The following is a 14,478-nucleotide window of genomic DNA, read 5'->3' on the forward strand; positions in this document are numbered from 1 at the left end:
TTTTACAAGAAATACACATTTCCTGAAAATTTCTTTCCTAATACAACATACGGATGTATTGTTGTGATATTTTTAACAGTATGTTCTTGGGTCTTTTAAATGAATAAAGAAATGAGTGATGCCAAGCTTTTAGAGAATAGCAAGTATACTCTAATATGTATTACCAATATAAAAATAATGTAATTATTCGAGCACTTACGCCATGAGCGTCCAAGTTGGCAGATACCAGCGCTATATCATTATTATCATCATTATTATCATTGATATCATTAGAGAGCTCATTACATTATAGAGTTCACCCATATAGGGGCCAAAGTAATTACCTGACGATATTTGTTTTATATTTCATCATTTCACAATCTGGGGTATATTATATACTTTCATGAGAGGGTTTATTTTAAAGTGGTTTCCTCTCATAAGGCCAAGTACAGGTAACTGGTATAATTATTACCTCTTATTACTTTTCATTTTAATGCTTGGCTCCTCTCTTCTTGTCTGGCATGGCCTGCTTCTGTTTCAATTCTTTGGCTCCTGAAAGATCGTACTGGAAGCCCTTCTTCTTGGCGGCTTCTTCTCGCTTCAAAACCTGCACAGCGAGAGAGAGAGAGAGAGAGAGAGAGTGGAGGAAAAGAAATGATCAAGGTTAATCATGACATTCATGAAACAATTACATCCGCGTACATGATATGATCGAATAGTAATCTAATATCTAACCTAATATAATAATCAAGTCTGATCCGGAAACATTAACCAAATTTGTGACTTTCATCCTTGATTAAAACACTACCTAACCTTAACCCTAACCCTATAAAACCTAACCTAAAACCCCAATAGCATTCCTAACCCTGTATCATGGACAAAATAAGGCAAAGAGCCATTGTCACCACGGCCAATGGTTAGACCCCCGCATTTCCCCTTTGAAATTCAACTGTTACTTAAAACTTGTTAAAAACATTATGAAATATGCACAACCTTTTTTGGGGGGGAGAGAGAGAGGTGATGACTTACCCCTTTCATGATCTTCTGTTTGAGTTCATTCTGCGTGAGCGGTCTGTTATCGTCGTCACTCATCTCGGAGCCCTGATCGCTGTCATACTCGTCCCCTGTCGAGGGTGGGAGAATGTTGAGCTGAGCGGGGGCTGCAATGGGTCCCTTGCCGAGCAGACCGGGTACTTTGGACTCAACCTGTCAACAAGAAATAACATATCTTTGTTTATTTGTTTGTTTCTTCTTCATACTAAGAATTGCATTTAACCAAATACCTGGTAGCTTTCACTGGTATAATTTGTATTCAATTTTCATTTCAAGTCCATTGAATGAGTCAAGGTTAAATTTTATGAGAATTTCTTTTAAGTTATGTTTCCTCTTTCATTATTAATTATGACACAAAATATGCTTCATGATATCATGTACCAGAATACATAAACCACAGCTTAAACTACAAGAAGGAAGATAAGCATAAGAATTAAATTTGATATAAATGTCGGTTTACTAAAAGGATAGACAACTTGAATGCAACTGCACAAGACTACACACTGTGCATACATTAACCCTAATCCCATTGGGCTATTTTGATCACATTGACTTTGTACATGAAATCACGTTTTTGAGCCATTTTTGGCTTGACAAATTTTTTTCAAACGCGCGTAACGTCGTAACCACACACCCGGTCATCGCAAATTTGGTCTCAAAAGTTGCGCGAGACTTAAAACAAAAAAGTCACATAAAATCATGGCGCGAGCTTTTCGCGTTTCAGACTTATCGCAAAAATGTCGAGGGGGGGGGCCTAAAAAGCCCCCCCCCCCCCCCCCCGATGGGATTAGGGTTAAGGAATTAACATCTTGTCAGTGCCAATACCTTAAACACATATCTTGTACCATACAGGGGGGGGGGGAAGAAAAAAAAAGCAGATTTCTATCCCTCTGATGACTTCTAGTGCATTACTAATTAAGGAAGTACCCCATGAGAATATTAAATCGATTGTGATTTAGGGAAATGTTCATCAACTGGCTCACAAATTCCTTTGCAATTCAGACTTCCTTTTCCATTTATGGTACAGCATACACAGGACAAATCCTGACATTTAACGCCATTAATCCATCATCCAATATCATTGATGATTTTCCCTTCTTCTTTTTCTTTCTTCCTTTCTTTCTCTCTTTTCATACTTTTTACGGATCAGTAATGAATATGAAGTTACATTTTGAAGAAAAAAAAGCATCAAATTTCAATATCTTTCCCGTATCATTGATGAATTTCCTTCTTTTTTTTTTCAATCTTCAATCTTTCTTTTTGCCTTTCTTCCTTCTGTTAAACTTTCAACGAATTAGTAATGAATATGAAGTTTAAATTTTGCAGAAAAAAACAAACTGGATTTCAAGATCTTGAAGACTCAAAAATGTAGGATTCAATTTTCAACACCATGGCAAAGATTTTTTTATGAGATCAATAAAAGGGACATTTCAATGCTTTTGTATGGCATATAATTCAAAATCCAAACTTGGTTTCCAAATGCACATTTACAATAGGGTAATCAAAATGCCTTGGAGTCTATATTTTACGAGTCTCTGTAGCTGTATTGTCTGTGATTATTCAATAGAGTACAGTAGAGAACAGTATATATACTGAGGAGGCTACCTTGGGTAAACAAATATTATTGTTATTATTATTATCATTATTACAAGGATAGGAGCGTACCTGCTCTGCATTCTTTCCATCATGGTAGATGCTCACGGTGAGAAGCTCATTGGTTCTCTGCTCAACCAGTCCTAGATACTGCATTATGGTATCATCGGTCACGCCCGCTGCGCTGCCCAGCATGCTCGTGATCATCGAACTGTCACAGTTGGTCTTGGCGAAGAGGGAGTTCACACCTGGAATTAATGAGCAGAATCAAGGAAATATCAGTTGAATGGCAGTGTGAATGCAATTTTAGTAGTGTGAATGCAATATCGAAGGTGTGAATGAAAGTATATTGGAGATTATTGACTGTCACAGTTGGTCTTGGCGAAGAGAAAGTTCGCACCTGGAATTAATGAGCAGAATCAAGGAAATATCAGTTGAATGGCTGTGTGAATGCAATTTTAGTAGTGTGAATGCAATATCGAAGGTGTGAATGAAAGTATAATGGAGATCATTGAACTGTCACAGTTGGTCTTGGCGAAGAGAAAGTTCACACCTGGAATTGATGATCACAGAAATATCAGTTGAATGGCAGTGTAAATGCAATTTTGAAGGTGTGAATGCAATTTCGAAGGTGTGAATGAAAGCTATTGACCATTAACCCTTACTGTACTGGGGGGGGGGGGCCTGGGAGGCCCCCCCCCCCTTGACATTTTCGAAGATTGCGCCGCAACCGCTTGGAATTTTGAATTGTCGTTTCATGACTTTTTTCCCTCAAGTCTTACGCACATTTTGATACCATTTTCGTCGAAATCGGATATACCTGTAAGGGGTTACATAACAATTAGTATGCGCATGTCATCAAAAAAAAAAAAAATAAATAAAAATCGCATCAAAATTTGCATAAATTATCATTATTAATTACATTAAAATAACTTTTTTGTGTTAGAAAAGAAGTTTCATATAAATAATGAGTTTCAACATTCAAAAAGTGGAGTTTGAGACGTTTTCTGTAAAATGCATAAAATTAGCGCATTTTGCATAATTAATTAGGCTAACGACAAAAATTTGCATATTCAGAAAAAAATAATTATACCATCTTGTTCCTTACGTAAATATCTACAAACATGCAAATTTTTGTGTTCATCGGACAATCGACGGCCGAGATCATAGGGGGGGGCCTCCCAGGCCCCCCCCCCCCCCCAGTCAGAGGCTGCTCAAAATAGCCCAGTACAGTAAGGGTTAAGGCTATTTGGTTTAATATCAATAAATCTACTAACCATTTGGTCTATTGCTCATATAGTCTAATTCCCAGGTTGCCTAATGTACATTTCGTCTACTATCCATATAGTATAATAAACATAATAATAATAATAATCATATGTTTATTAGACCTTATGGATAGTCTACAAAATGGGCATTAGACAAAATGGGAATTAGACTGACTGGTTATTAGATTAAATGAACAAAAGACCAAATGGCTATTAGCCTAAATGATCATTAGACCAAATGATAAGTAGAAAAAATGATTATTAGACCATGTTGATAGTAGACGGGATGGGTGTAGACCAATTGGCAATTCACCCATACTCTAACTAGTGGCTGTAGCTTACAAATCCTTTGTTTAGAGCCAGAAGGGCATTAGCTCATAAGTATCATTTCGTCGCCTGGCTGGCAGAAGGGCAGCTCGAATTTCAGGTAAAAAATGAAGCGTTAAGCAGAAGGGCGTTAGCACTAAATCGCCTCAACCTTTTATAAAATGATGTTCTTCTATAACATTTCTAGTAGTCTTTAAGTTTTAAACCAATTTTCGGGATGGAAAGCAGTTTCAATATAAAACAAACCTTTAAATGCGAATAATTCGAGAAATAGTTTTTGAGTCGCTCGCGCGCTAACGCCCTTCTTCCAGCCGGACGACAATTGATACATGAACTGAGCTTCGGTGGAACCAACAAAATCAACATTCCTTTTACAATGGATAGTTTTGGCATCGTTTGGCATCGTAAAATTGGTAATCCTTAGCCTAGCAGAAATCGGTAGCCTAGCAGAGCTGGGGTAATATTGGAGCGCTTTGAGCACCTTGCATGGTGGATATGTGTGCTATATAAATATTGAATATTATTATTATTAATAAAAAATTCTTACCTCCTTTGAGCTGGTCTAAGATCTTGTTGACGCTCTTGATCTTGGAATCGTTTTCATCAGCATTCTTGGTGGATGTGACCTGCTTCTCCTCAAGATCCTTCAAGATGGCCTTGCGCTCAGCCTCCATTTCCGAACCTTGGTGCTCAAACTCGCGCATCTCCTCCTTGATCTAGAAAGGACAAGAAGATGATGGAAGTGATGATTTGGATTTGGATACTGAAAATGTTTTCACCCGAGAGCTCATATTGTGGAAAGTAGATATTACTAATAAAGGAATTCGGACTATTTTGCTTCTTCTCTTTATTAAAAATAACATAGCTTTACACCCCGGTGCTAGCCTTCCATGAAAAGGTAAAGTATGGGTTACAAATCTAACATTGTAACTGCATCTAGGCAGTGTAAGTATCGATATTTATATTGATTAAATCACTCCGTCCCTCGTATAAGACGACACGTTAAATAGAGACCCCATGTAGAGGAGAGGCATCACCTTTCCACGTTAAGAACCCACTGCACTATTTGTATAAAAGTAGGGGAAACCCCGGTATAGTTGTCCACCTGCACACCCCAGTATACCGGCCGGTACCCAGATGGACCTTGTGGAAGATTAGCCCTGTGCTAAATAAGTTTAATTATCCAATAAAGTCTACTACTACTACTACTACTACTACTACTACTACTACTACTACTACTAAATTGTGTATTCTATAGAGAGTAGTTTATATCATCACCACACCATTTATTAAAGTCAGCAATTTCCCTCTCACGAGGGGTTTCTGACTTTATGTGCCATACATGATGACACTCCCTTCCTCCCTCCCTCAACTTCTTATCTCTTGTTTTGTGGTATATGTATCCTTCCTAGAACGAAGACTACACCTTTATGATAAACAGACAGGTGAATTCATATAACCTTAAAGAAATTCCATTTCGTATATATGATCAAAATATACAAATATAAAAGAAAAATCAGATTTTGTTGGCCTTATACCCCTTGCTTTAAAGCCCAACTGTACTACTTGTTGCTACTTGCTCCCTCTATGTAGAAAACAATGCTTAATCGTTGACCATTGGTCCCCAATGATCCTCTTTTTCTTATGTTAATTGAGACCTTAGTTGATGAGAAAGCCACCTGTCAGTGACCACCCTGGGTGGTCTAATCCCTCCTGGCCAAACTAGTACAAATGGGCTTATATATACCCTTGCTTGTCCTTCCTAAATCGAGAATGAGATGACCTACCTCTTCAATCTGGTCAGAGAGCAGTTCCATCTCGTTGTTCTTCTCGTTGACGAAGTTGAAGAGGGCAAAGTTCCTGTCCTCTGTCTCGATGAACTTGTTGACCAGGAGAGTGAGGTCCTCCTCCTTGGTGATCTCTGAGATGCGCTCAAAGGCAGCCTCATAGGCCTCGATGGAATCCTCCTGGCGCTCGCGACGACGCTTGTCAGCTGCTTCCATTTCTGTAGAAATAGGTAGAGTAGAGGGAAAATGATTAATAAAATGGGTATTGTAAATTATGCAATGACATTCATTGTAACAATGATCTTGCCTCTTCTTTCTTCATTTCTGTAGTAATGGGAAGAGTAGAGGACAAATCATTTATCAATGGGTAGTATTGCACATACCGTTTATGCGATTATGCAATGACATGAATATTACTTCATTGTAACAATGATCTTGCCTCTTCTTTCTTCATGAAAAAAAGGTTCCTACCTGGTCAAAAGCACCAATAAATTGCAAGCAAAGAGAGCTGCAAAGAGACGTTGCATCTATCTATCTATATTATCATTATACTATTTTTGTGATTTACAAGGTTGTTTTATGATTCTATCATCAAGGAGTATAATCTAAATCATGCTTTTCCATCATAACAATTTTGAAATTACCATCAAAACATGTTATTTGGTCATTTGTAACACCCTGATGGTGAAAAGATAAAGTGCTGAACTATTTTTAGTCTCCAAGCTGTAGCTGTCCTCTTCCTTTTCCTCGCCTTGAAATTTCACAATCGCCCTAAACATTCTCATTCATTTCTCATTCATTTCTTTAAAAATTCTTCACTAAATTTCATCCATCATACAGATTTGTAACTAATTGGTAGGACCAGAAGGATTATTAAAGCATCTTTTGATGAAATACCATGATGGAGCAAAAAAAAACAAGTACATGTACTGACCTTTCTTCTGTCTCCAGGCCTTGAGGTAGTCGTCCTCTTCCCTTTCCTTGCCCTTGACATTCATGAACTCCCTGAGCTTCTTGTCGTGATCGATGATCCTCTGGAGTTCCTTCATCTCCTGCTGGTGCTGGGCCATGTCCTTATCGGCCTTCTCCTTGAGAAGGATCATCTTGGCCTGGGCTTCGTCCCGAGAGTCGTAGGCCTGGGTGGACTGGTCGATCACCTCTCCGATCTCCTGCCTCAAGTCAGACTTTTCCTGTGGGACGTCGATTAAGAAGGCAAATTTATAATAATAATATAATATGCAGTAGGTTTACTGTTGCACCATGTGAGAGAGAAAGGGAAGGATTGGGGAGTCCTGAAAAGGACCGTTGGTAATCTTTCTTTTCAAGACTTTTCTCTCACATGGTGCAACCGTAAACCTACTGTATATCTACATCACCATGTAAACCGTTACTCATAAGCAGCATCTAAGAATACAATAATAAGATAATATGTCTTGTTTACCCAGGGTATAGCCTCATCGATATCAATACTGATCTCCTGAGGGCCCTGCAATCACATCATTACCCCGGCTTTAGCCGAGCTTCCATGAAAAGGCGCTTAAGCATTCAAGGAATTTCTTCCCACTGGGTACCCATGTACCTCACCTGGGCGGAGAGTGGCAAATGTAGATGTCATGTCTTGCCAAAAGATATTATTGCTGTGGCAGACTTGAACCCTAGCCTGACTGATACATGCAACTATGCATAAACCCAAATTCACAAAGGAGGTCTAATAATTAAAACCACGGTCTAAACCATACTTTCATACACGGACATGGACTAAAATAAGTGTAAATCATAGTTGTACATGTAAGCATTTTATTGCCTTCCCATTGGGCACAAAGATGCACGCATATTATGCTTATGGGGATTGAAATCATACACTGAGTGGCGGCATCATGGTATAGTGGTTCATTCACTTGACTCTGAATCCAAGGGTTGAGGGTTCGTATCCCAGCCTGGTGACCATACGGTAAGTATACTCCCCAGGGAGTGGATATGTTACACATTGTGAGTGATTGAATCTGATGACCGGTACAATAATATCTCTAAAGTGCTTAGCAACATTATTTTGGATCAAACGCTATATAAATCCAGTTTATTATACTTTATAATATTATTATTGTATTATGATGACATGGATCCTAATCAATGATTGGTTGAAAGCGTACATGTGACCAGGAATTTATCTTGCCTAATGCGAAATTTTTGGAAAATGATCGCTCATTATCCAATTCTAATGACCGGTTATTAGTAAAATCTTGTTATAAAAAATCATTTTATAAAACAAATAAAACATAATCTTATAAAACTAATAATACACATCATTCTGTTCGGGCATTAGTAAAATTACCCACACTCTGTACCTTCAAAACAGTCCAAATACCCTCGGCTACTGCCTCGGGCGCGTTAGACTGTTCCAGAGGTACCTTATATGGGTAATTCTTACTAATGCCCTCACTGCTGTGTATTATTTGTATATTAATTTAACGATATTCTTACCTTGTCCAGTTTCTTGCGGATGTTTTCATAACGGGTACGCTCCACTCTGAAGCTGTCAATCTCCTCACGAAGGCTTGCATTCTCTGTCAGCATGGCGTTAAACTTCTCATTAGCCTAAAAGAAAACAATGAATTCAATAGTCAGGAAAATACTAATATACTACCAGAGCTAGAGAAACCTTTTTTTTTGTACATGTATAAATACATTTTCAGGGATTACAGCCATATTAAGTCATTTTTCATCTTGACTATTCGTTATTTAGAATATGTACAGTCAAACCTGCTTTGCCAACTACAGGTATAGAAAACCCGCCCATCTATAAAGACGAGGCAACTTTGTTTTCCAAAAATCATTTCTCACAGCACTAAATGAACCTGTACACTTTTCTTGTCTCCCTTGAGTGGTCTTTAAACACATGATTCACTGTAGTTGGATTTTTGCTTATCCCTACAGCAGAAATATGGTTATGGATGGTCTCATCTTATACCCATGAAAAATATTTTATGCCATAATTAACCCATTCTCTTAACAATAGGGTCGAATAGTCAAGATCCCCCCCTCATTTTAATATGATTCTTGTCTTTACACCAATCTGTTACTCTCTGTGTGTGTTTTTTTTTCTTCAATAGTCTATACTTATTATTATTATGTGCAATCATGCACTTTTTATCCATTGTATTTTACATTGATGAGTGAAATAAATAAATCTTGGAAAAGGTCAAATTTAATTTTCAATCACTGATATTACACTCTGTTTTACCCAAATGGGATATGCAAGTGCATTAATTACCTGGTGTAATCTGTTCTCTTTCACCCTGATGGCTTTGACCGTCTTCTGCGTATGCTGTTGACTGGCGTGTACTCCTCCCATGCACTTGTGCTGGTCACGAATCCCCTTCTCCTTCTTGCGGATCATGGTGTCCAGCTCGGCCTGCTTGGCCTTCTCATCCTTCACCATTTGCATGTAGTTATCTAAGAAGATTCAATTAACACACACCAAAAAAAAACATTATAATAATCTGCTGATGATTTTTGCACTAAAACAAACATTGCAACTGGGACCCTGCCCACAAGCACTTTGCTTTTAAAGACCGTCAATACTACTGGGCCAGAAGGTATTAGACCACACAGCGAGGTCACTGACAGGTGGCTATCTCATTAACTCAGCTCTCAACTAACATACCGGTAAGAAAAAGAGGATCATGGGAGACCAACAGGCACAGATTGGGGAAGTTTTCTATATAGAGGGAGCAAGTAGCTACAAGTAGGACAGTGCGGCTTTAACGGTATCCCACCATTATATCTTGTGGTTTTTAATGCTGTACTTTACTCTTTTGTTCACATATTTTTTTATGGAAAAATAAATGAATTGAATTGGAATGAATCAAAGCCGTTTATGAAGTAATGCTTAAGACTTCATTAAAAAAATGATCAGATTGCTTTTGCTAACCCTTTGGTCTAACATGGACACCTATACCTATGTATATGGAACCGATGTCTTATAAGAGTTTACTTACCTCTCTCATCGATGAGGCTGTTGAGCTTATCCACGTTGCCACCGTCTCGGGACTGGTTGGTCTGACTGTCTGAGAGTTTGAAATCTTTGTTCAATTCTTCCTTCTCAGCCTCCAAAGTTTTGATCTCATTTCTGTCAAAAAAATATTCATACAATTCAGTGTCAGTTTCATATATAGCCTATAGAGACATGTGGGCTTAAAACTCAATCAGATACTGTATGACATGGAAAGCTTGGTGTGTTTTTTAAGACAACGTAAAGTGTAATAACCTTAAAGGTAAAGACCAGTTATGGTCATGCGATTGCATTGTGAAAGAAACGTTGTGGAATTGATCAGAAAAGGTTGATCATCTAGCATCTAGCATCTGCAAGGTTCTGGAATCATCAAAATGATAAGAAATTTGGCCCATTCTTCGTAAAGTTACAAGCACTATACACAGAAAGATGTATATGGGACTACCCTATATCTCTCACAGACCATGAGAGAAACAAATTTACCAAATATATGAATTAGTAGGCGGTTTCCCGACAAATATTTTATCATCATGTATTAGTCAAAACATATTCTTTCACATGATTGGTAATGAGAGCTTGAAGCTTCCATTTCATTTTTTTAAATTGGGCCTTTCCAATACTGGTCTTTACCTTTAACATTTCTGAATCTTATAGAGCTTGGTGAATATATACGTGCAGAAACTTTGTTTCATACAGTTGCCATGTTTAAAACCACTGCAACTTTTTTTTTTGTGCTGTTCACCGCGCCACATTTGAACAAGCCTGAAGACAGCAATTTTTTTTTTAAGTGTAGAAAAATATGCATGGTGCACTTCACAATTATGGGGGTGTAGTTGAGTATTCAATTCCCCACCAAAAAAAAAAAAAAATCAAGAATATATACCGGAAGTGCTTTTTGCTAGTGATTTCCAACAAAAACAAAAGGCTTGCTGTGGCATTTTTTTTTCTTTTAGGGTCTACTCGATAGAGGCTAGATTATGATCATGGCTTTATAGGTACAATAGATAGGCTCTCGCACCAAAATGTATTCAGACTGCCTACAAGGACACGTTTTTGTTAATGCAAACTAGTGGAAATTTGCTTCATCTGAAATGGCCTACAAATTTTGATCATGAATGTTGATGATACATGCACATGTAAGATTTGTGCTCCATTGTATGGTTGTTAAACCTTTAAGCCATAAATGCTTTCAGAAAGCCCAATCGGACATATTTCTCATGCACACTAGAGAGAAGCTGCGCAGTCTAGTGTTGTACACGATGTTCATCAGTTGTATGATAACGACAGGACAAACTGTTAGACTTAATTAGGGTCAGGATTTTCATCCCTTACAACCAATCATTTCAACAGGCCATATCGGAAACATTTCTAAGGCAAACTAGAAAATTCTTGTTCTTCTAGGCCTACAGTATGTGATCAATGAATTTCAAGAAAAGGATAGTGCGATGTTACTCACAGTTGGCGTCTGATGAGATCCTGAGATTCAATGTTGTAAGCGTTCCGATCACCTTCCATGATACGGTACTGGCGCTGGAGCTTACTCAGCTCAGATTCAGCTGAAAAGTCAAAAGAAAACAAAGGATTTATTGTAACGGTAATCATAAAGTCAACATTCATTTATGATACATTTACAAAGTATAAATGAATTGCTGAAAAGTCAAAAGAAAACATAGGATTTTGTGTAATCATAAAGTCAACAATCATCTAAATCTATGATACATTTACAAAGTATAAATGAATTGCTGGAAATTGTTTGACAACTTTGGGAGGACAATGTGGAAAATTAACAGAAGATTTTGTTTTTACATGTATACTTAAAAATCCAAATTGTTTAAACCATTGCCTACTGGAGCCGTACAGCTCCTGTACTAAGCCTATGTGAATGCGAGAATCCAGTTGTCAACGGGTTACTGTAAAAACCAAGTAAACATTCATCAGACACAAATTTCTAAGTGGGTTGCGGAATTATACAGGTTTCTTTGCAGTCAGGGAGAACAGTCATCATCAAACAAATAATCATTTAGATCATATTTTTGTTTAATTCAAATTTTGTATTATTCATTAAAGGTAAAAATGAACATGACAATTGAAAACTATTGTCTTGATTCTTACCCAATTGTTGATCAGCATCGACATCGCTGATGTCCGAGCGACGGCTCGCAGATCTAGGAGCTCCTCGGGGCATGATGGTAGGTTTCTTTTCAATTTACGCTCCACAAAAGAAGATAGATCCTGAAAAATTGAAGCAAAAATAATTAAATATACCTTGAATATACCTTGAAGTCCACACCTCGCCATCGTGGTGATAAAGATCCCGTAGATAGTGTGGTGTGGCAGGGTTAAGGGGGTCCCATGGGACCCATTTAAAAACCCAGGTTGGATAGTTGTTGTTTGAAGCTTAGGAGTGTGGGAGCATCAATGGCAGTTTGTGGCAGCTTGTTCCAATTGCTTACAACTCTCTGGCTATAGAAATTTTTCCTGATGTCAAGGCGGCTTCTTGTTTTGGCTAGCTTCATGGAATGGCCTCTTGTTCTTTCATAGTTAGCAAACTGAAAATAATTCTCGGGGTTGGATTTGTCGATTTGCGTCATTATCCTGTAGGTTTGCAGTAGGTCTCCTCTCTCTCTTCTTTTCTCCAAAGTAGTTAGTTTCAGTTTTGCTAGGTTAGTCAGATCTAGCCATTCATAGTAGCACTACTAATTTTTATAGACATTTGTGTGTCATGATAAAACTAATTTTAGATATCGGTACCCTCGACTTTTATTATACAGTATAGAGTCTACCCAGATGTTGAGTATCCTTACGTCAATGACAGGTTGTGTATCTGGACAGTTGATTTAAAACAGCAATGAATTGAAGAAGCTCATTACAAGCAATAAAAGCATACACTGTAGGCCTAGCCTAGATCTACATCATAGATCATATAATGAGAATTATTATTAAAGAGTATGAGTGCAAGAAGATAGACCAAGAAGATAGACCTGGAAGCTCGACTGCTGTCTCAGCATTCTTCCAGTATTTGCGGTAAAGGTAAAGGTAAAGATCTAAATCTTCTATTCTATTAATCAGAGTGCGCGATCAGACACGCATATAGGCTAGTACACACATGTACTAAATGTAGAGTCTATGTCCGACAAAATTATAGGCCAATCTAGATCTAGATCTAGACTAGACCTAATACAATTTTTTAAAGACAAACATTCATGATGGTTAGTGGTGCCAATGAATATTTTTTGTTAAATACGAAGGCAAAAGAGAAGTTTATGTTTGTAAAGTTTCCAGAAACTCAAGACCCCCCCCCCCCACCCCCACAACAAAAAATCATACTTTTGTCATCGATACATATTTTGACTCTCACTGCATTCTCAGTCTCCTCTAGACTTAACTCTGTCTAACGTTAGATCTAACTTAGATCTTAGTAAAAGTAAGTTAGATTCTAAAAGTAAAACTTAAAAGTAAAGACCAAGGGCAAGACCAAACCACTGACTGTATAAAAGCACCAGAATTCCCAAAGAAATTGCACTGTATTGACAACTGATGTATAATTTTTGTTTTAAAAAATCAAAATGCAAAAGTGCCGGCTTTATTTTCATTAAGCGTCTGGTAGCTGGTCACACAACCCCCAAACATTACAACATATCAACTGATCGAGGGCTCGCACTTCTGCCGCATACGCCATATTCTATCTGCCTGCACACGCCAAGAGCGTCGGCAGGGAGAGACCATGTGAATCGCATTCTCCAGCCTGCTGCGCATGTTTTAGTGAACATAAAACGGTTAAAATGTAAAGATTTTGAAACATGGAACAGCATTTTAAATATCTTTTTCACCTAAATCAATCCTACACACAATCGTCTACTCACCTCTGCTCTGTATAATACCTCAGTAAAGTTGATTTACAATGTTATGTTATGTAGATCTAGTCTTTGATGTCGCTTTGGAAAAAGGTTTTACGAATATTGTGTGTGCGTGTTTGTGCGATATATCATCAGTGATAATTGATTGGTTACGTTTCGATTCGTCGTTCGCGTTGTGTACAGCGACGACTGTTTCCTTAGCAACAAAGTTGCGTTCTCTACGGCGAGCTTCGCACAATGATTGCTTCGTCTTGTGATATTGTGTTGCTCGACTCTTTGATATATAAATTATTCTTTACTTTTTTCTACCCTTCTCCAGTGGAGTATTCAAGGGGGCACCAGTGGCGTATCTAGGGGGGGGGGGTGCCCGGGGAGCCCGGCCCCCCCCCCTGGCAAAAAAAAGAAAACAAAAGAAGGGGAAAAAAGAAGGGAAAAAAAGAAGAAAAAAAAAGAAGGGAAGAAAAAAGGGGGAAAGAAAGAAGGAAAAAAAAGAAGGAAAAAAAGCAGGAAATAAAAGGGGAAAGATATCAAAGGTTTCAAAATATGTTCATCTGACCGTAATTAAATGCATAAAACCCCTTGACTTCCGGGGGCACTGCCCC

The 14,478-nt window shown here is 38.0% G+C and overlaps 1 protein-coding gene across 1 annotated transcript; it reads right to left on the minus strand.

Moving 5' to 3' along the window:
- Positions 1 to 86: 86 nt before the first annotated feature.
- On the minus strand, positions 87 to 13,967 carry LOC591570 (coiled-coil domain-containing protein 63). The gene is made up of 12 exons (XM_030987069.1): positions 13,883 to 13,967; positions 12,132 to 12,251; positions 11,476 to 11,575; positions 10,006 to 10,136; positions 9,279 to 9,460; positions 8,489 to 8,602; positions 6,942 to 7,197; positions 6,008 to 6,225; positions 4,768 to 4,936; positions 2,698 to 2,873; positions 1,009 to 1,185; positions 87 to 586 (listed from the first exon to the last, which is right to left on the minus strand). The coding sequence occupies exons 2-12, from the start codon at positions 12,202 to 12,204 to the stop codon at positions 470 to 472; spliced, it is 1,713 nt and encodes a 570-aa protein (XP_030842929.1). The 5' UTR covers positions 12,205 to 12,251; positions 13,883 to 13,967; the 3' UTR covers positions 87 to 469.
- Between the last annotated feature and the right edge of the window lie 511 nt (positions 13,968 to 14,478).

This window comes from Strongylocentrotus purpuratus, unplaced genomic scaffold (assembly GCF_000002235.5).
Source record: "Strongylocentrotus purpuratus isolate Spur 01 unplaced genomic scaffold, Spur_5.0 spur5_scaffold_16, whole genome shotgun sequence".
NCBI lineage: Eukaryota > Metazoa > Echinodermata > Echinoidea > Camarodonta > Strongylocentrotidae > Strongylocentrotus > Strongylocentrotus purpuratus.

Excerpts from the sequence above, each read along its gene's own strand:
- LOC591570 (XM_030987069.1), bottom strand. The coding sequence starts at position 12,204 with ATGCCCCGAGGAGCTCCTAGATCTGCGAGCCGTCGCTCGGACATCAGC. Across the intron at positions 9,461-10,005 it reads CAGCCTCATCGATGAGAGAG|ATAACTACATGCAAATGGTG; the intron begins GTAAGTAAACTC and ends GAATCTTCTTAG. Across the intron at positions 2,874-4,767 it reads CTTAGACCAGCTCAAAGGAG|GTGTGAACTCCCTCTTCGCC; the intron begins GTAAGAATTTTT and ends CATTAATTCCAG.